General features: G+C 45.6%; 3 protein-coding genes across 6 annotated transcripts in view; 1 reads left to right on the top strand and 2 right to left on the bottom strand.

The window, feature by feature from the left end:
* Positions 1–741: 741 nt before the first annotated feature.
* On the bottom strand, positions 742–4,359 carry LOC123183847 (peroxisomal membrane protein PEX14). 3 transcript variants are annotated; one of them, XM_044596290.1, is made up of 10 exons: positions 4,063–4,359; positions 3,767–3,969; positions 3,470–3,667; positions 3,199–3,376; positions 2,894–3,064; positions 2,196–2,227; positions 2,052–2,094; positions 1,909–1,976; positions 1,603–1,641; positions 742–1,490 (listed from the first exon to the last, which is right to left on the bottom strand). In XM_044596290.1, exons 1-10 carry the CDS (start codon positions 4,106–4,108, stop codon positions 1,038–1,040), a joined length of 1,431 nt encoding a protein of 476 aa, XP_044452225.1. In that variant the 5' UTR covers positions 4,109–4,359; the 3' UTR covers positions 742–1,037. The 3 variants fall into 3 exon arrangements, with proteins under 3 accessions (XP_044452225.1, XP_044452224.1, XP_044452226.1); XM_044596289.1 differs by having other exon boundaries at positions 1,603–1,644; XM_044596291.1 differs by having other exon boundaries at positions 1,603–1,644; positions 3,767–3,966; positions 4,063–4,345.
* Positions 4,360–5,209: 850 nt separating this feature from the next.
* LOC123183883 (E3 ubiquitin-protein ligase SIS3) lies at positions 5,210–9,472 on the bottom strand. Its single transcript, XM_044596292.1, has 8 exons — positions 9,227–9,472; positions 9,048–9,086; positions 8,800–8,940; positions 7,204–7,342; positions 7,026–7,118; positions 6,484–6,549; positions 6,093–6,209; positions 5,210–5,994 (listed from the first exon to the last, which is right to left on the bottom strand). Exons 1-8 carry the CDS (start codon positions 9,253–9,255, stop codon positions 5,485–5,487), a joined length of 1,134 nt encoding a protein of 377 aa, XP_044452227.1. The 5' UTR covers positions 9,256–9,472; the 3' UTR covers positions 5,210–5,484.
* Positions 9,473–11,477: 2,005 nt separating this feature from the next.
* The window catches only part of LOC123183899 (uncharacterized), a 16,833-nt gene continuing 5,148 nt past the window's right edge, over positions 11,478–23,162 (top strand). Inside the window, exons 1-21 of one of the 2 annotated variants that reach the window (XR_006492901.1) lie at positions 11,478–11,792; positions 11,903–11,965; positions 12,704–13,038; positions 13,150–13,234; positions 13,312–13,389; positions 13,528–13,587; positions 13,665–13,769; positions 14,258–14,368; positions 15,102–15,143; positions 15,311–15,421; positions 15,495–15,682; positions 15,847–16,130; positions 16,215–16,336; positions 16,454–16,496; positions 16,594–16,685; positions 16,950–16,998; positions 17,205–17,275; positions 17,359–17,478; positions 17,787–17,875; positions 17,967–18,012; positions 18,169–18,316. Coding sequence is in view for 1 of the 2 variants with exons in the window: in XM_044596293.1 (XP_044452228.1) it covers positions 11,682–11,792; positions 11,903–11,965; positions 12,704–13,038; positions 13,150–13,234; positions 13,312–13,389; positions 13,528–13,587; positions 13,665–13,769; positions 14,258–14,368; positions 15,102–15,143; positions 15,311–15,421; positions 15,495–15,682; positions 15,847–16,130; positions 16,215–16,336; positions 16,454–16,496; positions 16,594–16,685; positions 16,950–16,998; positions 17,205–17,275; positions 17,359–17,478; positions 17,787–17,875; positions 17,967–18,012; positions 18,169–18,216 (2,253 nt within the window). In the remaining variant the exon portion in view is untranslated. Of the gene's footprint in view, positions 11,793–11,902; positions 11,966–12,703; positions 13,039–13,149; positions 13,235–13,311; positions 13,390–13,527; positions 13,588–13,664; positions 13,770–14,257; positions 14,369–15,101; positions 15,144–15,310; positions 15,422–15,494; positions 15,683–15,846; positions 16,131–16,214; positions 16,337–16,453; positions 16,497–16,593; positions 16,686–16,949; positions 16,999–17,204; positions 17,276–17,358; positions 17,479–17,786; positions 17,876–17,966; positions 18,013–18,168; positions 18,504–23,162 lie in introns of those variants that run through there. The other variant, XM_044596293.1, reaches the window with a different exon arrangement.

Below are 23,162 nucleotides of genomic sequence, written 5' to 3' on the forward strand. Positions count from 1 at the left end.
CCTCCTGCCTCCTAGTATAGTTAGTTTAGTCAGTGATCCAGTTGGTCTTCTTGTATATTATTATGAACCCTAGTCCTGCTAGGTGCTGCTACTGCTCGAATCATCGTAGCTGCTAGTTCTCACCCGGTATGTTCCGGTGTCTGTCGATCCATACTGGCTGCAGAGACGATCTGGCGATGATCGAGCTTCTAATGCCCATGTGTAATATATATCTACCTGCTACCAGTGAAGTAAGCTATGGTGTGCTTGATCCCTCCCCTTGGCATGATGATGATGATGATGATGATGATGATGATGATGATAAAATGCAGTTGGTTTCATTGTAAGTACCTTTCATCTGTGGTTGATAGGCCAGAAAGAAACTGCAATCCTGGAGTGAGTTGATCTGGTTGCCATCTTCATTTCAACCTGAGATAGCAAACAGCACCAAAAAAAAGGAAGCTTTTATGCAGAGTTGCAGGCTGATGATAATAAGACCAAGCAAACAAAAAAATTGATGTTTGTTGAAACTGACATCAGTGGTTATGTCAGGCTGCTGGCTGGATCTCCATCAGCACAGCAGTCACCACATCATTCAAGATCCAACTGAATTTTGGCATCTTGGGTGATGCATGCACAACAGAATACCAAAAGCCCTCAATGATGCATACCAACAACAATATCAGCATCACAAGCAATGCATTATAGCATCACAAGCAATATGATATCTGACCCACAACACGATAGTCGGCAAAACCTGGATAATCAAACAATCCACAAACAGATTTGTACAGATGGCACAACCATAACAATATTTTCTTGTTTTTTTCAGTGTACAGCAGATAGTATACATACATAATCTAAACTCACAATCATCACATATGGCTAGATTTTAAGTCTGGCTTATTCTTTTATTCCATCTCTAGCCGCCCCGTGGCTGTTGCTGCAGCGGCAATCCAAACATTGTTCACAAACTTACGACAAACTGCCATATCATCTACCAGGATCTTGCTTGGAACTTTTAGATTGTGTGGCGATTGTCGGGGTGGTCCAGCTGTCTAAGCAGCAGCTTCCGCCTGCTCTTCGATCTCGCTGCGTCCAGCATCACTTGCGGCACTCCCATTAACCGGCACTTCAGCGGCGGCGACGGAAGGCGAGCTCGCGGCACCGTTCACCTGCACCTCACCAGCAGCCTCGGACGTGTCGCTAGACGGTTGCTTCGTAAGAGACTTCTGTTGACGAATAGCAGCCGCCGCTTCTGGCATGGCGACACCTGGAGGCTGAGGGGGGACCCATTGACGCTGAGGCGGCGGCCTTTCCACAACACCGCTGCTGTACGCCAGCGGCCTCGGCTCCTCTGCATGGAAATCAGGGGCCTTCCCGTTCTGGTGGTACGAGGGGGCATAGTTGTCCTGAGCTTGGGAGTATGATCCATCCTCGCTCAAGTAGGCGTTGGATCTATAAGCAAGCTTTTGTTCTGCGTGTTGCAGCATCTCCAATGCCTGCTGCGTCTAGCAATAGAGATAGGACACTGTTAGTCAGTTGTTATAACACTGCTGCGTCTAGTAAAAAGAAGCACTCTTGTTTGCAGCAAAGATAAGGCTCAGGGTCATCATATCATACCTTGGTCCCAGAAGATCTATTATCCCCTCGCTGCACCGTCTGCTGAAAGTCGGAATGTCATGCAAAGACAGGTCAGACAATATGCAAGTAAAGTTCGATACATAATTTACTTGAGTCAATTAACTCAAGTGTGAAAATCATCCAAAGCTAGACTGAAGGTTTTGCTACAGCAAATGACATAATCTCCCCCAATATAATGTGCATCATGCAACACCAAATGTGTGTGTTCAAGAGTCAATCCAGCTCATATTCAATATTTCAGCAAAAGCAAGATGTATTAATTATATAACCTGATTGGCTTCTTACCTCGACATAAGATCTTGAATATGACCCGGAGGTAGGTTCAGTAGGTGCTGGCGCAAACGAAGGCCTCCCTGCTCAGCAAACACCCAATGGTAAGTAGCAAGAAAGACGGAAGCACCCAATGGATCTTAGCAAGAGATGCTGACCTGAGCCGAAGTCACTGTTTGGGGCACCATACATATTAGGTTGCTAACAAAAAGGAAAAGCAGTTCAGTAATCGGACAGTTATATCCAAAGCATGAGCATATTATTGAAAGTGTTATAACAGGATGAAGAAAAGGAGTGCACACCTGAGGAGGTCTCCATGGAGTGTTAACAGGCCCTAAACATTGTGGTCAAACAAACAATAATTTGGTCAGATCCTCATAGTTATATGCGTCGACAGTCATAGTAAAATATGTCTGATCTAGGGCATGCATGCATGCGTATGGCTTTATGTGACATTTTCACAAGATAAGCTGTGCACTTTCCGATACAGGGTGGATGGGAGGTTGAACAGCATAGAGTCAAAGGTCTTTAGCATTGTTCCCTCTATAATTAGACCAGCTTTGCAGCGTGTTTGATGCAAAGAAAGAACAATGGAGTATGAAACGGTACAGGTGGATTTATACAGCATTATGAAACGACGCAGATGGATTTATACAGCATTGTGCCGACATAAGGTGGATATCTTGTGATGCAGGTGAAAAAATAAAGCTTGGCATTGGCTAATGGGAAGTGGAACAGCATAGCAAAACAAGCCTTCCCTTTAAATGATGGGCCAAGATAGTCTTTAAGGTTTTCAGCATTGTTCCTGCCGTAACTAGATTAACTTTGCATCCTAAAACAAATACTCCCTCCGTCCGGAAATACTCGTCCCAAAAATAGATGTATCTAGACGTATTTTAGTTCTAGATACATCCGTTTCTATTCATTTTCGTGACAAGTAATTACGGACGGAGGGAGTACAACAAAGTGAAATGGTGCACAGATTTTGTTTGATACTAACCATTCCTTGTGGCGGAGGGGGCATGCTCTTCCAGTGGGCGGTAGTGCGAAAACCTATCCTCCCTTGTAATATTTACGGAGTCCCTGCTATGGCTCAACGACTCACTCAATGATTTCAACACCTTTGCTTGGGAATCCAGGGCTTGCGTCAAAGTCACAAGTATCTTCTTTTCTGCCAAAACATAAGTAGAATTGATATAAGATAAACAGAAACGGTGTGATCAACTGAGATGAAGATAAAGTTGCATATGCAGGTAACTGAACTAGTGTGATGAACTAAGAAGGAGCAGTGTTTAGGTAGGATACCTTCGTCCTTGGAAGCGAGCAACTCCTGGTTGGTCTGAGCGATGGCGGAAACGGCCGTCGCGGAGGCCTTGACGGCCTCCCTGGTCTCCTCGTCGATCTTGGCCTTGAGCTCGGTCGCCTCATGGCCCTCGGCGACGACCCTGCGGATCCATGACTTGAGCCTGGGAAGGAGCAGCTTCTGCGCAACAGGTAGGTAAGCTGGCTGTTAATGGCTGAGATAAGAAGGTCTGAAACCTGCAGAGAATAGAGGAGGGGAGGTATAGTATACTACCTTGACAAAGACTGCGGCGCTGGCTCCGAAGCCGAGCAGCAGCCCGGCGGCGATGAAGGCGCGGTACCAGGTGAGCCTGGGCTGCGGCGCGGCGACGACGATGGGCCCTGCCGCTGGCTGCGCGTAAGCTTGCGGGGCGGCGGCTGGGACAGGGGACTGGGTCTGGGTGGGAGGGGACGCGGTGGTGGGCGGCGGGTCCTGCAGAGCAGCAGAGCAGCAGAGCAGAGCAGGTTAGCTACTAGTAGAACAAGCAGGAGTAGCAGATGGGGAATTGGAAGAGCGAGTGGCGATGCGTACGGGGACTCGTCGGAAGGCCTCGTCGATCTCGTCGTTGGTGAGGCCCTTGTTCTGGAGGAAGGAGCGGCGGTAGACGACGGCGGAGCCCCTGACCTTGGGGTGGGACAGGAACTTGACGGCGTTCTGCACGTACTCCTCCCTCACCGGCTGCGGCGGCGCCTCGAAAGCCAGCTGCTTCTCGCCGGCGCCGGCGGCATCTGCTGCTGGTGATTGAGGACAGGATAATTGGGTTGGCCAGCAGCGATCGAATTGGGGAATCGAGGGGGCAGAGAAAGAGAGAGAAGCAGACGACGGACCTTGCGGCGCCGGCGCCGGCGGCTGCGACGGCTGATTGGAGTCCATCCCCCTCCCTGGACCTGCCCCGAGCCCCGATGAGATGAGACGGGAGTCGCCCCCTGAGCTTGAGATCTGTGTGGGCGTCAACCCACCCCAGCAAGGCGGTCAAGAAGAGATCTTTTTTCTTTTTCGATTGATCGATGAGTCGAGGAGGCGATGCACACGGCGCCGCCTCCCTTCTACAGCAGCAGCAGCAGTTTGAGAAGCAGTTGAGTTGGATTATCTATCCTCTTCTGTTCTCTCCTCTCCTCTCCTCTGCCTTCTTTCTTTGCCTTCCACCCAAAAATTACTTTTTTGTGTGTCCCTTCTTTTTTCTTTTTCGGAACTTCTTCCTCCTCCTCCTCCTCTTCTTCCTCGTACACTTTTTGTCATCCAACACCGTCCATCAAACAACTGCAAAAACAGGCCGAATATTTGAAATCCAACAAACCGGCAGCAGCAAAGTGCTACGAGGTTTGCGGGCGTCCGGAATCGGATGTGCACCACATAGGCACCCAACTGAGCGGCCCCGGCAAAACCCTCATCACGTGTTCAGCTCTCGAAGCATCGCCGCGTATTCACATCTTCTCGAATCGGGCACGAGAGGACAGCCGCCTACCTGCATTCATGCCAATCAGACAAACATGAACGGAGGGCTCAACGGAGCCGCTACAATGTGGTAACACGGTGACTGAAAAGTTTACCCCCCTCCTTCTTCACTCCCATCGTCCACACACTGCAAAGATGAGCAAGTCTGACAGTGGCTCCGGGTGGTTCTCAACGCTGGCGAGTGAAGGTCATCCAGATCACAACACCCCCGCCCGTCGGCGCCGACAATTAAGGAGGGGGTGGTGATCTTCGACGAGACCCCCTATCCGACGCCTATAAAATGAAAAAAACTCGATGCCACACATATTTCTCATCCATCACAAACAAATCAACAAGCAGAAGCAACCGCCTATCCTACACATACAAACTACTCCCTCCGTCCGAAAACACTTGTCATCAAAATGGATAAAAAGGGATGCATCTAGAACTAAAATACGTTTAGATACATCTTTTTTCATTCATTTTGATGACAAGTATTTCCAAACGGAGAGAGTATAAGTCTTTTTAGATATTTCAATATGGACTACGTGCAAAACAAAATGAATGAATCTACACTTTAAACTGTGTCTATATACATCCCTATATAGTCCATATTGTAAATATCTAGAAAGACTTATATTTAGGAACGGATGGAGTACTACTACAAAGAGAAAGCAGGAGCCTACACATACCATACATATAACCTCTCCATTCACTATAGCAACAAATCTTTCAACGAGTCTCTCTTTGTAACAACCATACATACATACATACATGTGTAATCTACACGCCAAACATGTTTTCCAACCCCCCTCTCAGCGATCCCGCAGCTCATGCCCATCTTCAACCACCACCACCACGCCGCCCGCCACCTCAGCCCCATCAACGACCACCGCTCGCCCGCCCTCAGCGTCATCACCGCCGTGATGCCCCACCACGGGCCGGAGCAGCAGGCCCTGCAGCCGCACCAGGTAGCTCTGCCCCGGCCCCGGCTGTGGCCCCACGTACCGGCTCACCACCGCCTCTCCACCGCTGCTCCCTGAGGGGCGGTCCTGCTGCAGCATCTCGCTGCTGGAGCGGATGCCGTTGAGCGCGCTCAGGTCCAGGTTGGGGAACACGGAGCAGCGGCAGCGCGGGCACTTGACGTTCAGCCGCAGCCACTGGTCGATGCACTCCACGTGGAAGTTGTGCGCGCAGGGGAGCCCCCGCACCTCGTTGCCCACCTTGAACTCCTCCAGGCAGATCGGGCACTCGCTGCAGTCTGTTGGGACGGCTTTCAGCATGAACTTGGGGAGCTCCTGGATAAGAGCCTCCACAGCTTCTCTCTGAATGAAGCACCACAACAAAAATAGCACATTTAGACGCATTCTTCTTCTCGTCCATGTGAATTGCTACACCTATTTAATTTGTGTGAGCGACTCACCTGGGCTGCTGTCAGATAAAGACCAGGATGGTATGCAGTGTCCTGGCCCATTCCTCTCAGTTCCAAGCCGACCGCCTCAAATGCCCAGTCAGGCACACGAATCATGTCAACCAAAACCTGCACACATCAACATAACGTTAATTACGCCATCGCCGCCATATTACCTTCCTACTGCTAGAAATAAGGTAGCTAGCAAGCTCTAGTGTAGATTTGAATTTGAAACTTGTGTACCGAGGCATTATAATAGGTAATCCTGACTGCTTTGGACACACTGAACAGAAGTAGTACCGATAAAGATCTGTGATAATTTGATCTGATGCATTTAAGCTTCTAATGTTGACAGATCACTTCCTACATCCAACGTCAGTACAGAAATAAACGGAAGCATTACCCCGTATTCAGAGACCGGAATCCCCTGCTGTGCCCTCAGGCGGAGTGCGTGCCTTCGGTTTAGCCACTGCCATGGAAATAAAAACATGGAAAATGTCAAGTTCCACTGATAATCATAACAGCCCAGCACAATCATGGTCACTGGTTCAGTTTGTCCTGTGCAAATACAAAGAACACTCAACAGATTTGTCATGTTTTTTAGTAACTGGATATGATACTAACTGATGCAAATCAAATTTGAACACTCCAATGTCGAATTGGCAACTCAGTACACGCATCAAACAGAAGTTTAATACCTTCAATTCAAAGGGCAATAGACATGAATGTCACTGCAGCCAAGTAAGACACAAGCAGGTTAAACTAACTAGAATAGTCTATGAAGATTGAAGAGATATGCTACATCAGTAGATTTTCATTGACATGAACCTTCCTAAAGCTAAATATTGACACCTTTTGTATAATAATCATGTATAAGCAGCACTTCAATAATATTTCAATCACATTCAAGCTTTGATTTTGTATGGACAAATTATGCAGCAGTACCTTTCCAACAGCCACGCATGCAATACAGGCGAGGCCACAGTAACTGAAAAGCAGCCATATCAGGAAGCCCCATTTTTGTCCTTCCTCTGGCAGCTGTACACGGGGTGAATGTGCAGTGAGTAGCAATTCTCTCCATGTATGGTGATGGTAAAATTTGCTTCCACGATAAAGAACTTACGCAGCTCCTTGCACTGTTAAACCACAATGTTCCTATCACAGTCCAAACCCACAGGAAGGGGTACAGAAGAAGAACAAGGACTGACAGAACAACTATCCTCCCACAGAAACGAGTATATCTCTGTTGCCATCCAAGATCCCTGTGATTTGTTACACAAAAATGTCATTGATGTACAGCAAGGTTTACAAGTTAATCCGGTTCTCTCGGAAAAAAGAGAGGTAGAGAGGTAGTAATCTTAAAACACAGACATAAGACCCCCAACAATAGGCAGAGTACCATCTGCTGTTGTAGAAAATTGTTTTTGTCTTAAAGAGTGCCAATGCATCAAAAGAAATGACCATGTCCTGTTTTATTGAATATTGTTACTGTTGTCATGGAATTGTACCAACGATGTAACTCTAATTACAGAACCATAAACACCCACAGGCCACAGCTAACTCTTATTTTCTTCAGAAATATATGAAGACACAGTTCTGTTTGAATCAAAAATTAAGGCATCCCTAAAACCAGATTATGCAAAACACTGGCGTTGCGCTATTGTGTTTGAAAATAATGTGTAAAACGCTCAAAGACACTAACATTACTATCTCTGGTAAATGATGCCACCATAAATTGTTACTGCGTCCCTTACTCTAGTTGTTAGTACATGAATCTTAGCCTAAGTACCTACCTCACGTAGTATGAACTCACAAATCCACAAGAATGCCTGTGTAATTATGTCTTGTTTTATTCCATATATTGTTACTACTGTCACAGAATTCTACCGACAGTGTAACTCTAATTATCTTCAAAAGTGTTTAAAGCCCAACTTGTGCTTGAATAAAAAACAGTTATAAGGTACCCAAAAAATCAGATTATGGAAAATGCCGGTGTTGCCCTGTGGTGACGCAAGGAAAATAAGGCAGTAACTAGGACAAAATAATGTGTACAATGCTCGAAGACACTGACAATACTAGCTCTGATAAATTATGTCATTGTCACCATAAAGTACGGACTGTGGGTTCCTCCAAAACTGGCAGACTAGTTTCAGAGGGTTATGACCATGTTTAAGTAAAGAACATGCCAATAAGTCGGGGGGCGCATAATACGTTCAACTAGTAGCTCATTTTTTGGGCTGGCATTTTTTATTCAATTCGGGCTGATACCAGCTTTACTTATCCAAATTTATGTGTGGAGAGTAGATTACAGGCTTTAAATTATGTTGCCTAAGTGGCGCATAACGCTGAATCCAAAACTGAACATTCACTTGATTGGAATAACACGAGAGGCTTTGCATTCTTTTGGCTAAGCAGAGCATTATACTGAATCCAAAAACTGCACATTCACTCTAATAGAGGTTTCAGTGTGTGTAACACATGTAGTATGATTTAGGTATTCGGATGAAGATGAAATGTAGTATAGAATATTCATTCAGTTGGATGATTTAGAAAGGAAGAGACTGAAATGTCCCTTCTTGTCCTGGTAGTGAGTAGATGAATCTTAACCTAAGTTCCTAGCTTAGGAAGTATGCAATTATACTAGGTATGGGCATGCGAAAGAGAATGGTGGTGGTACATGAAGGAAAAGGTGAAGAATGATATGGTGTTAGTAACTTACAGCCCCATCCCTGCTGCGAGTCCGTTGTCGAGGAACATGAGGAGGCGGAAGACGAAGACGGTGGTGTAGTCGACGACGATCCATATGTGGAGCGGGTGGGCGCAGAGGCGGTACCTCCTCCAGTTGATGGACACGATGATTCTATATTATGAGACCAAAGCAAGCAAGCGAGCAAACACTTAGGCATTCATAGATACATAGAAAATTGAAGAAGCAAATGAAATGAAAACAGATCAATTCAGACGTACACGCTGGTGGCGAGCATGGAGAGGAAGAAGCCGTCGTACCTGCAGCAAGCAATCAGATTCATATACATACATACATTTTCATCAGTCAGTAATAAGAAGAAGAAAAAGAAACAGTGGGGATCGAAAGGGGAGTGGATAGAGGAACCGAGCGAGCGAGGGTTAGAGAGGGGACGGCGTACCACTTGAAATCGACGCCCCGCATCGCCATTCCGTTTGGTCAGATCTGGGGGTGGCTGCGGAACGACCTTGGAATCCACCCGCATCCGTCGCCTCCGCTCCCTCCGCGTCGAGGGTTTGGGTGGGTGGATGGATGGATGCGGGGACAAACGGAACGGAATCGATGGGGATGGGATGAAGAAGATGGTTGTGGGGACAGTAACCGCACGGCTCGCCTACTCCAATTCTATAACAACTGCAAAAACGTGCCTGCACGACTCCAAAAGCCCTCTCAACATCCTTTCTAGCCGCTTCTTGTTTTGTTTTGTTTTTGACAAAGTGGAATTTTTTTTCTAGCCAACTGGGTTGGAGATGGTGTTCACAAAAGTAGCCCACAGAGGATAAACATCGTTCATCGTATAGTAGCTCATGTTGTATCATGTCCATCGACAAATGTAGCGGTAAGGAGGAGTTTTTCCTTCAGTCAGCCTCACAATCAAGAATACCCATCAACTAATGGCCTTCATCCGTCTCGTCCAAGAATACGTACCAAGTAGAAATGATCCGAAGCCTCGTCGTGCACCCCAAGGTTTGAGGCAGTCCACCACACCCCCCCCCCCCTAGATACAACCGACCTATCCATATCCACATGCACCCTAATATTTATATAAACAGAGGTGCCAGTGCCGTAGAGACACGTTCATTCTCATACCATCTCGCGGTAGATCACCTCTGCTTCGTACCCCCATCCCCTTTGTCATGTTACCATCTAGCTAAGGCTGCCAGATCGGGACCCCCTACACGAGATATGCCAGATTTGACCACGCAATTATACTTCACCCAAAGACTATTGTGGTCCGCTACACTCGTGGGTTATTAGTCCACCAAGGATACTATTTCCCTCTCGGATATAGCATTTCTTAAAAGCCCTTGCTAATAAGTATGAACCCAATCTGAGCACCCATTGAAGCAAATAGTTCAGATCCCCTCACCCTTACTTACCGTTTCTCTTTTTCAAATCAAGCATTGTCTGCTTTATGTTCTTTTACCATTGTATGATCATGAGTTTCTTGCTTATTGTTTGGATCATACCGTAAAACCTAAGAAGGAACAAAGAACTCGTATGTAGCTAGTTGCCCAAGGTTTTTGCCTCCTATTGTAATTTAGGGTATTTGTGAGATAGTTAAGTAATATATATCAATGAATTGGTCCGATCCTCCGATGTCCGCGTGATTCTTTAATTCGGGTCTCACAAAGGAGGTGCCGTACCACATAATATAAGGAAACTCGTATCAAGATTGGAGGAAACTGCATGGCTATATGAAATTGTAAGGCAGCTAATTAATCCACCATAATGAGTTTCCTTCTAGTGCGGTTTTGCTTTCTTGGGAAGCAAGCCCTGTGTTCCGTTATTACTGGAATGCGGTAGCTTCTAGCACAACCTAAACTTATCATGTTTTAACTTTTAATTTTTCTATATGTTGAGGTAGACAAGTGTGGCGGAGGGACAGGGCCGAGAAGACCTTGCGCGCCACACATTTTCTCGTGTGGGATTCGTTGGTTCGGTAGTGACATCTCGCAGAGCGCCTCCTCCATGCCGCCATGGAGTGAAGGTCCATGATGATCTCACAATGTCCAAAGCGGCATAGGGCGTACCAGTATTAGATCGATTGAGGGCATACCGGGATTAGCCTCCAAGAAGATGTGGATGCAAAAGGAGTTAGAATAGGTGATTATGTCTTGAGGGCGGTGGACGTGAAGGTGCGAATGATGGGCGGGAGATGGATAAGGGAAGCACATGACGTTGGATGAAAGTTGTAGAACCAACGGCCACATGCGTCCAAGGGAAACCCTTCTATCGATACATCGACAGAGAACCCTCACCCCCGTGAGGGGCGTGAGGGAGGAAGGCGGGAGTTCAGGTCTTGGAGAGGCATCCCTAAGGGCGAGAGAGGAGTGCGAGGATGTAGAGGATTCTGACCATAATGCATGCGCGTGAGAAAGGAAATGCGAGTGTTGATGCCTTAAAAGAGGCTTGGGCGCGAGAGTCGAAGGTGGACGGATATTCCCTGTTAACGGCTCCGCCCTCTGTATGTATCAAAAACGACACTCCCTCGGTAGAATTTTATATCTGATATGAATTTGATTTTCTACGGAGGTTCCGTCAATTGATTAATTCGAATCAGAGGGAGCATATAATATAATTTAATAATAAATGAATAAAATGTTTGAAAAAGAGGCGTGGAATTATATACTCAGTGTTGCGGATCTTTGTTGGATCCGGCCGCGGATGGGATGAGATGAAATTAATAACGGGAAGAAGAGAAGAGAAGAGAAGAGAAAAATATGTGAGGCCGAGGCATCGTATCATTCTCCTCTGGAATCCATTCCCCACTCCCCTCTCCACTGAATCCATCCAGCCTAGGGTTTCGCCTCCCACGCCGCGCCCCCATCCCGTCCGCATCGCCGCGCCGCGCCATGGCCGACGCCGACGAGCTGTCACGGGGGCTGGCCTCGGACGCCGGCACCAACAACCTCTTCCAGGTGATGCGCGCCGTCGAGGACGCCGAGGCCACCATCCGACACCAGGTCAGGTCCCTCTCCCTCACCCATTTCACTCTCTACGAATGAATGATAGATGAATCCTGTTCCTGTGCGGCGGTGCTAATGACAACACCAACCAACTCAACTGAACGCAGCTTGAGGAGAACAGCCGGCTCAAGGAGGAGCTGATGCGCAAGACCCGGGAGCTCGACGCAATCGTAAGCCCCTCCATCCATCCCTCACCCGTTGTCTCTGCCTTGCTCATGCCACCGCCGCCACCTGCGCTCCTCCTGCCCTTGTTAATTCCACCAATGCCAGATCTACCAAAACTTGCTCTCACCACTGCACATTTCGTTCCTCTCTGTATGTATGTATGTATGTATGTACTTGTATGTATGTATGTATGTATGTATGTATGTACTTGTATGTATGTACTTGTATGTATGCACGTATGCATAATAATGCCTTTCAGTTGTTTGATACATTGTGTGCAAGCCTGACTCTGTATTGCCACCCAGTCAGCCAGTCAGGCAGTTAACGCTGCTCATATCATGGGCTTCCTCCTTTTGTGCACATCATAATGAGGAGATAAAAGAATGTTGTCCATATCAGGCAACTGTCTGTGCCTACCTGCTTATTACTACTGCATTTTCTTCCCATCATGTGCAGATGGAAATAGTGATGTTACTTTTATCTGCTACCAGAGGCACAGAAATAGTAGTAATGTTTTATAGTGTCCTGCGGTTTGTTCATACATCCTGTGCAAGCCTCACTCTGTATTGCCACCTTGCCAGTTAACGCTGCTCATGCTTTTCCTCTTTTTTTGCACATCGAAACGACAAGGGACACTATCAAGTTACCTCATCCTTACCGCTTAACTGCATCTACATGTTAATCTATATTTTCTCATCATGTTGAGATAAGAAATATTAGTAATGTTTTTATTCTGCTACCAGAGGTCCGAGGCTATAAACCAAACCTCTACAAGTAGTCTTCTGGATCAGGACCGGGCCGTCGAGCCCTACAGAGACTCGGTGGGGAATCAGACGGTGGAGGACCAAAGATTGCTTGGCACCTCGTCTTCGCCGCCAGGCTCTCAGGGCACTCTGCCTGGTCACCAGAATGGGCCTGCCGAGCAGACGCTGCACGACGCCGTGATGAAGCAAAAGTACCTGGACAGCGACCAGCCCGGTCGAGTGTCCAGAAAGCCATCGGGGGAGCACATCGCTGCTGAGGCTGGCGTGCGGTCTCACTTCTCTACCCCGTCGTCTCGATCCCTCTCACCCACTAGGTACCTCCATCGCATGTTAACCAGTGCGGCTTAGTTTTTTTTCTTCCCATCACTCTGCATCTTATCTCTTGCCTGAAGAGCAGTGATACAGAAAATAGCATTTCATTCCAGGAACCGCAGGGAAGGAGACTACGATTCTAGGCTCAGTTTAGCTGGCCAAGGCATGGAGATGAGCTCAAACATCATCTGGAAGCAGGTATGTATTGTTCACTTGCTCTGTACTGGCGCGCATATGGGATCTCATGTTCCTGATAAAGATATTTACTCGCACAGGATCTTCTTGTTAAGGTCAAAGAACATGAAGAAGAGATTGCACATTTAAGAAGACACCTTGCTGACTACTCAGTGAAGGTATCATGCATACTGCATTACAAAATATTGCTTTACCTTTTTTTACCCCCTTCCACGTTCTCTGTTTTCGCTTTTCGGCATGCATCCACAAAATCTAACTGGACCGTCTTTGGTCCGGCGTCTTGTGTTTCTTGGTAGGAAGCCAAAATACTTAATGAGAAACATGTTCTGGAAAAGCGCATTGCATATATGCGAATGGTAAGTATCTTCATCTTATCAGGTTAAAATACCATCTTGGAATACAGCAGACTAATTCTATAAGACATTGTTTTCAGGCATTTGATCAGCAGCAACAAGATTTGGTTGATGCTGCGTCAAAAGCTTTATCCTATAGACAAGACATCATCGAAGAGAACATCCGTCTGACATACGCATTGCAGGTAACTTTCTTCGCTGTTATACTTTCTGTTAAAATTCAGAGAGGCAGTTAACATTGCAATACCGAACTGACGTTGCACTGTTATGCTTGATTCAACCTTACTGTACGTTTGGGAACCATTTGGAGGCATTTGTTTCCAATATAGCTAGTTTTCTTGCGTGAAATGAAGCGTTTATAAAACTTAACTTCATCTCTGCTCCACATTCAAACAAGTGTAGGTGACTTTTTATGACCTCTGTGTATATTCAAAGTAACACTGGAACATATGTGGCCAGGGCTTAGTCTAATAAGTTATTATAAAACTGGCCAGTAGTAATGGAATCACCCAGAGAATAGGAGAACTAATGCGTTAGTCTCTTACTCTATTAGCCATTTCTATTAGAAGCTTATTTTATATGTGTTATGACTTATGAGTCCCCTTATCTTCTTGAATTGTTCTTTGTCTAGTTTGGTGATGTAATGCTGACATGTACCTTTTGTAATCCATAGGCAGCACATCAAGAGAGATCAACTTTCGTATCTTCTTTGTTGCCTATTCTGTCAGAATATAATCTGCAGCCTTCTGTTCATGATGCTCAATCAATTGTTGGCAATCTCAAGGTATGTACCCCTTTTCAGTTTATATATGTGACTATGTGTGCCGACATTATGCTTATTTTGGACTTGATTAAATTCCAAGTTTCACCAAATAAGTTTGTACAACATGGAGCCGTGGATCAGGAAGTTAGTTATGGAATTTAGGTGTACTAAGAGAGAGCTAACTATCTTCTCAATAGGGATTCTGTGTGATGTGATGTGATGTAGACTATACAGATTATTTAGCAGACAACAAACACCTACGATTTCTAACTTAGAGGTTTATGCTTGGCTTAAGAAAAGAAAAAGGACAGCTGCTCCAACCAAACCTCTTAACGGAATACTTTCTCCAGGCCGGTTTAGAGGGCCAGCTAAAAAATCTCTGGTAACCAAGGCAGAGCGCACCACATCAATTTAAGCTCCTTAATGATGTTCCACCTCGGACATGCATGCCATCCATTGGCTGTGAATTCTTTCCGCCTCCGGACTTCACTCTTGTGCGCGTGTGTCTACAAGGGTAAATGCGGGACGGCCAGGCAGGGAAGGGATTTACTTTGCTGGCCTTTTATATCGGTCTACACGATATTTTCCCCCGGCCCTGTAAACCGGTCCGGAGACCAGAAGGAGTATAAGGCTAACTTTACTTTACATTTTTCTTCTGTTTATTGCCACTATATATGATTCCTTTTGCTCCTTGCTTTGTTGAACCTGGGCCTGTATTACATAACTTTTTATTAAGACTGTATTTTTTTTGTAGGTTTTGTTTACGCATTTGCAAGAGAAACTCATTATTTCTGAGGTGAGTCACAATGAGCTTTGCTTGGAGTTTGCTCTTGAGAGTTGAGACAGTAGCTTATATGGACCTACGTCCTGGCCAGTAGTGGGCTTGTTATGTTTCAGAGATTAGTGAAGATTTTCTCTCACAGAACTTTGAAGTTGTCTTGTGTGCAAACTTGGATGGTGCAGGAGAAACTGAAGGAATCACAGTACCAGATTACTCCTTGGCGTGCCGAATCTTCAAATAATACAAGTGGTCCTGCGCAGTCACCTCCTCCTGGAAATGCATTGGTTGCTTCTGTACGATTCTACACTGGCTTTGTCCTTTACTCTTTGGATGCATGGATATTCTTCTAACTTGCCACATTTCCAGAGCCAACCCAGCCTTGACATTGTGCCCCAGCAACCATATTCTCATGTACAATCTCCAATTTCTTCCCCCGTTCGAGCTAGACGGGATTGGGATTTACTGGCAAATGACAACCGACAGGTCATCTCAGCCGAGGCTGCTGCAACAACTACAGAGCATGGCAATGCTGGAAGGACCTCTCCTCCAAGCAGGTTATTACTGTTCTATTAAGAGCTCTGTATCATCTGTAATTCACGCTCTCCTTTTGCTGATCTATCTATCTTTTATGATTACCTTTTGTTAGTTTGTATTTTTCAACTACAGGGCATGGCAAAGTTGGTTGTCTTACTGGGTCTGTCTTCTCTTGTTTATGCAGCAACCAAACTACCAAGGATGTTTCAGCGCAAGGGACTGAGCGTGATCCTCGTGCTGTACGATTTAACCTTGAATCCGAGGATCAAAACCCATCATTCACAGACCTTGTTAGGAGTGATGTATCTGAAAATCTCGAGGGAGCTGAGACCCAAGCTTCACAAGAACCTCCTGCGGAGTGGGGTTCTGAAGGCGCACCTAGCTCGGCATCTGGCCCCGATGATGGAAACTTGCCTTACCCTTATCTTCCTACTGTCCTTGAGGAGCCTAGTACTTCTTTCTCTGAAGGTGCTGGATAATTTTGATTTATGCAATTTCATTCTCCTTATTTCTTCAGTTCTGATGGTAAACATTTTTTTCATGAATATGCAGTTGCAGAGGATGGCCCACTGCCAGCCATAGATGGGCTAAGAATCACAGGTGAAGCTTTTCCTGGAAAAGAACTTCAAGCAAGTGGGTATTCCATCAACGGGACCACGAGTTGTAATTTTGAGGTGCGGTTTATAGTTGTGGTTCAACATGCTCTGATATCCTATCAAATTCCTGTCTTTTTGAGCTTCTTTTTAGTTCACTACAATTTAAATGTTTGCAAAAACAAATTGTGCATGCAGTGGGTACGCCATTTGGAAGATGGATCGGTGAATTACATAGAAGGTATTATGTTTTCACCTGCTGCAAGGAAGTTTTTGCTGTATTTTATTTTGGTGTACTATGACAAAAGGAAAACCAATATTACCGTTCCCTGGTGTAGGTGCAAAGCAGCCCACATATTTGGTTACTGCTGATGATGTGGACTCTTTACTAGCCATAGAGGTCCAGCCTCTAGATGACCGGAAAAGAAAGGTAAATTCTCTCATCTGATATTCATAAGTGGGGAACCAATAGCTTGGTCTAGTTCTGTTAACAGAACAGATTCTATAGGTTGAGGATCATATACCATATGCCCTTGATTATGATTTGTCTCAGTATGCATTAATAAATTAGTGAGGCACCCGGACATAGTTGTTTGTTTGGAAACTATGAAAGTGTAGACCCTTGGAGCTTTCAGTAGGACACTCGTAATCTTTAATTATATCTGAAGCATTTCTTCTTCTTCTTTTTTTGTAGGGGGAGATCGTGAAGGTTTACGCTAATGAGCAGAAAAAGATTACTTGTGGTGAGTTTGCTGAGAAAATATTTGTATTTTTGGCAGGTAGCATAAACTTGTGCATGCTTGTCATGATCTAATTGGTGAAGTATCTGAGCTCAGTATCCCCCCTGAGAATTCCTAAAATAATTCTAGTTCTGTGCTGGTTGTTAAACACAACAACAGAAAATATTACAAGAACCATATTGCTGAGTAGGGAATCGTTATCTGTGCAGATCCTGAAATGAAGGAGCTCATCAAGAAAATTCTTTCCGCTGGACATGTGTCATATGAAGTTCTACTACCTGTATGCCCCCTTTCTTGCTCAAAGCATTCTTGCCGCACCTGTTTCTTCATGTCATGTAACCATTGATTTTTTTTATTCTGCAGGTTAGATTTATAGATATGTGGGAACCTGCAGTATTGGCAATAAAGAGGGAAGGCTACAGCATCAAGTGTAATGGACAGCGTGGCGTTGTTATCACAGAGAAATTCCAGCAAGCTACAGCGGTCTGGTTCCAAAAAATCATTTCCCTTGAAATTGCTCTGTTCTAGCTTCTGATTATACTCTGCCCAGTGACAAGAAAGCCCAGTATTTTTTTCTGTGATAAAATCTTTTAAGATATGAGTACCAGAATCTTTGGTAGTGGTGTGATTTTATAAATTTAGTAGGTTTCCTGAAATTTAATGAAAGAGACTGGTCAAATTTGGCAGTGGTGTGATTTTATACACCTCTAATGATAATAATTAATTTTCGATTGCGCTGCCTTTTCAGTATGCAGATTTGATAACTAATCTCGTACTACATTTATTTGCAGATCAATATCCCGTATGGACATCCAACCGAGTTCTCGATCCAGTCTGCGGATGGTGCCGAGTATAATCTCAAGCCTGGAGAGAACTCCCCGTGAGTTTTGAGTTTTAAACCAAGTCACGGCTATCTTACATCTTATGTTTGTGTTAATAATGGTCAACTGATGGAATCTTGCATTCTGCAGGTCACGGGATAGCATCGTGCTCATACTGCGGCTCTTCAGAATGAAGGTGCGGGCATTTTTGTTTTATCTCTTTAACGTGCTTTGATTTGTGTTTGCTACACCGAATCGAGGCACACTTGAAGTTAATGCTGGCATGTGCTTTTTTTGTGTGGCATGTGATGGAACTGAAATGAAGATGTTGACGCGTTCTGTTTGTGTGCAGGCCGTCGAGAAGAGCAAAGGAAGGAAGAAGGGCATCTTCTTCAAGTAGGGTAGGGTGGAGTGAGTAGATGGCTCGTGTTGCTTTATTTCCTCCATTGTAGCTATTCATTCATTTGGATGCGGTCGTAGCGCGATTATTATTATTCTTGGTTGTAGAAAGAAAGAGAATGAAGGAGGATTAGGTATGTAGTAGTACTAGTAGGTGGCTAACTCGCTATATAGTATCTGGGTTCTCATTCCTGTGAATGATGTATTATATTTATGTTGTTGCATTTATATGTACTATATCTATCTATCTATCTATCAATCATATGTCAGTTTGCCTTTCTGTGTAAAGGAAGGAACAAATATAGGTATGGATGAATTGTCTTTTTTTGGTAGATCTTAACGGATGGCTACTGAATTTTGTTAGCAACCTATAAACTGTGTACGGCCAACAGTTTCTCGTTATATATACCGTGCCGCTCGTCCCACCTGTATCCTCGTCTGCGCATTCTCTCTCGCTCGCCTTCTCAATTTCTCTCACTCTATCTCTGCATCATCGCCAATGGCGCCGCCGGTGAGCCAACACGCCAAGGAGAAGGTGCCGCTCTGCAACGACGACCTCGCCCCAAGCAGCGACGACGAGGACCCCTACGCGCCACCGGACTTGGTCGCGCCTGATCCCCCCACCGAGGAGTGGTTTTGGAGTCAGTTCGACCTCGCTCTGTGGAAGACGTTGCCGCCGGCTGAAAAAGCCAGGCGTGTGGCGGTCATGAAGGCGGACGAGAAGAAGCGCGAGGAGGAAGAGGCGGCTAAGGCCGCCCGGAAGGTGGAGGAGTTGGAGCTCTGGCGGGAGGCGCGTTGGCACGCGCAGGAGGTTGATGAAGACGGCCGCTTCAACGCCAAGAGGGCCAGAGGCTCTTTGCGCCTCCTCGTTGCATGGAGGTGGGCAGATCGCGTCGAGAAGGCCACCGATGAAGAGCTCACCTACGCGTCGTCTACAATGGCCAGGGCGGAGGCCTACGCCCGCCGGGAAGCTGCCGATGCGCATGTTGCGGAGTGCGAGGCGGAGGAGGAGGCTATCTCCCTCCGCGCTGGGAAGCCGGTGCGCACCAGGGAGTCCGTGGCCAAACGCAAGGAAAGGGCCCTTAGGAGGGACTATTGATTTTTAGTTAATTTATTACTTGTCTTTAAATTTAATGTATTTATAGCACAACAATTATCATCACACACGTATGTGTGTGATAATATATATTATGTAATGAACTGGATTGTGGAGTATTATTGATGAATTTCTATCTTATTTACCTACTCGATGTCTCATTTTTTTAGTAAAACTACCTATTCTGAGAATATATTTACACTGATGTCAATCAGGCATGTTTTCGAAGAGTTAATTATCTGTGATTTGGGCTAAAAAACACATGAGGTGGCATGATCTGTACAGATGTTCTATGCAAAATAGTTGTTTTTGAAACTTCAAACATCACACACAATTGCTTTCTAACAATTGTGTGAATTGTATTGCATGCGGAGTACCTAACGAAGTTCTATGTGACTTGTTGTTATCATCACACATAATTCCATAACTCGACCCCAACCAGGTTTAGCCCACGACCTCTCAAAACGGACTGTGTGTAACGTCATTGATGCGGCTATATCTCCTACGTGTCGAAGCATGACTTAGAGGCATAACCGCATTGAAAGCAATGTCGCAAGTAAGGCAATCTTCACAACATCCCATGTAAATAAATAATAAAAGGGGAAGCTATATAGTTGGCTTACACTCGCCACGTCAAACAAAGTACATATATAGTATTACATCATCCAATCACTCATGGCCCGACTACGGTGCCAAAATAAAAGACCAACCCAACATGCGACACGGTCCCGATCGCCCCAACTGGGCACCACTACTGATCATCAGGGAAAGACACATAGTAACGGCATGAGTCCTCGTTGAACTCCCACTTGAGCTCAAGCGCGTCATTTGGAACGGAGTCGTCTGGCCCTGCATCTGGTTTGGAAGTAATCTGTGAGCCACAGGGACTCAGCAATCTCGCACCCTCGCAATCAAGACTATTTAAGCTTATAGGTAAGGCAAGGTAAAAATGTGGAGCTGCAGCAAGCGACTAGCATATATGGTGGCTAACATGTTCGCAAAAGAGAGCGAGAAGAGAAGGCAAAGCGCGAACGCATACCTAGAGAACAACCTGCGGCAAGCATTACTCCAACACCGTGTTCACTTCCTGGACTCCGCCGAGAAGAGACCATCACGGTAACTCACACAGTTGATTCATTTTAATTAAGTTAAGGTTCAAGTTATCTACAACCGGACATTAACAAATTCCCATCTGCCCATAACCGCGGGCACGGCTTTCGAAAGTTCAAATCCCTGCAGGGGGTCCCAACTTAGCCCATGACAAGCTCTCACGGTCAACGAAGGATATTCCTTCTAGCGGGAAGACCCGATCAGACTCGGAATCCCGGTTACAAGACATTTCGATAAGGTAAAACTAAACCAGCAACACCGCCCGAATGTGCCGACAAATCCCGATAGGAGCTGCACATATCTCGTTCTTAGGGCACACTCAGATTGTCTTACGTACGGGTAGGCCAGCCCAAAGTTGCCCCTGGTGGCCACCGGTAGCTGACAGGTTGGACCAACACTCAGAGGAGCACTGGCCCGGGGGGGGGGGGTTAAAATAAGATGACCCTCGGGCTCCGGAAACCCAAGGGAAAAAGAGGCTAGGTGGCAAATGGTAAAACCAAGGTTGGGCATTGCTGGAAGAGATTTATTCAAGGCGAACTGTCAAGGGGTTCCCGTTATCACCCAACCGCGTAAGGAACGCAAAATCCGGGAACATAACACCGATATGACGGAAACTAGGGCAGCAAGAGTGGAACAAAACACTAGGCGAGAGGCCGAGCCTTCCACCCTTTACCAAGTATATAGATGCATTAAGATAACAAGATAATATAATGATATCCCAACAAGAAAATAATGTTCCAACAAGGAACGGTCTCCAATCTTCACCTGCAACTAGCAACGCTGTAAGAGGGGCTGAGCAAAGCGGTAACATAGCCAATCAACGGTTTGCTAGGACATGGTGGGTTAGAGGTTTGACATGGCAATTTGAGAGGCATGATAAGCAAGTGGTAGGCATCGTAGCATAGGCATAGCAAAAGAGCGAGCATCTAGCAAAGCAAAGATAGAAGTGATTTCGAGGGTATGATCATCTTGCCTGCAAAGTTGTTAGAGTTGACTGGATCCTCGAAAGCAAACTCAACGGGCTCCTCGTTAGCGAACTCGTCTCCCGGCTCTACCCAAAGAAGACAAACAAGCAAACGGAACACAATCAACCACGTGCAAACTCAAACAACATGATGCAAACATGGTATGCTATGCGGGATGCGACATGTGATGCATATGCAAGATTTTACAAGAGATGAATGAACCTGGCCTCAACTTGGAAATCCAAGTGTGCCACTGGAAAGGTGAGGTGATTTCGGTTGAAATCGATATAAAGAACGCCGGAATCGGATGTATGGTTTGGAAATGGCAAGCAATTCAAATATGGCACCGGTCTGCGATATACAGCAAGTAGCCATCTAAATGCAACAAGTTAAACATGCTACAACACCCAAACATGGCAACAAAATACATGGCAGGGGTCCATTCATGATGCTTAACAAAATATGAACACTAAGCTACGGCCAATTCATCCATTAACAGGTTCAAACAAGCATGGCAAAAATGCAATTGGTAAACAGATTTCAGACTTAGTGAAATTAACACTTGTCTGGAATTTGAGATCAGGTAGCACACTTTGGAGCATGAAAATTAGATGCTACAGGAACTTAACATGGCAAAGTAAAGCATGGCATGGATCTACTCAAAGAGCTTAACAAAAGTCCCTTAGTGATCTTGAGTCAAAAGGGATCCGAAAATATAATTGCAAGCATGTGAACATGGCAAAAACATAATCAGATCACAGACTTAGAGAAAAACTGGAGCATGCAAATCAGATATCAAGTAGGCATATTTACGAGCTCGATGCACTCACTACAGAGCAAGGCATGACAATCTAAGCATACACCCACCAAGAATACACATTATACAAGCTAGACATGACAAGAACAATGACATAGCATGCATGGATCAACTACAACATCCTCGGCAGAATCGCTAACAAGTAGACAATCTGCCCAGATTCACGAAATAGCAAAAGTAGAGCTCGATTGACTCAATCTAGGGTGCTCCATAATTGCAAACAAATACATGGATGGATAGAGCACTACAAGATTAACAAATCATCCTTATTGGTCATCCTCAAAAGAGGCACGGATCACTAGGAAACAACATGAACATATGGCATATTGATCAAAACAGTCCAAGGACTTAGTGGAATTGCTAAGTCCCTGAAATCAGCATTAACGAATGCACCACTTTGCAAGCTTGTGCTAGTCACCACACACACCACAAAAATACATGGGGAAAGATGACAAGACATATAACAAAATACATGTAGAGCTCAGGGGCATATCATGCACACAATAATCATGGCAAACATGACAAATAGCTATTTGGAGCAGCAGATCTGACAATTAACTCAAATAGCACTCTTCCAACAACATTTCGGGCATCAAGATGAACTCAGATGAAAATGATGCAATGAGATGAAATGATATACTCTCTGAGATGAACATTTTGATATGCTATATGCCCAAAACGGATATACGGATGCAAAGTTACAGCACGATGAACATGGCAATATAATTAGGGTTTTCTGAGAAAAAGTCAACCGAGGAGAGATTCTCAGATCTGGATCCGGATCGGTGCGGAAGTCGAGGTTGGCCGGAAAATACTGTAGCTTACCGGAGTTCTTCGTGGAGGAGGCCGGAGCTCGCCGGAGGAGCTTGCCGGCTGGATCTGGGCGAGGGGACGGCGACGGCGAGGCCGGTCGGCGCCGTAGCAATGGGCGGCGAGGGCGTCTGCGGCAGGGCGGCGAC

The sequence above is a fragment of the Triticum aestivum genome, chromosome 1A (assembly GCF_018294505.1).
Source record: "Triticum aestivum cultivar Chinese Spring chromosome 1A, IWGSC CS RefSeq v2.1, whole genome shotgun sequence".
NCBI classification, from domain to species: Eukaryota; Viridiplantae; Streptophyta; class Magnoliopsida; order Poales; family Poaceae; genus Triticum; species Triticum aestivum.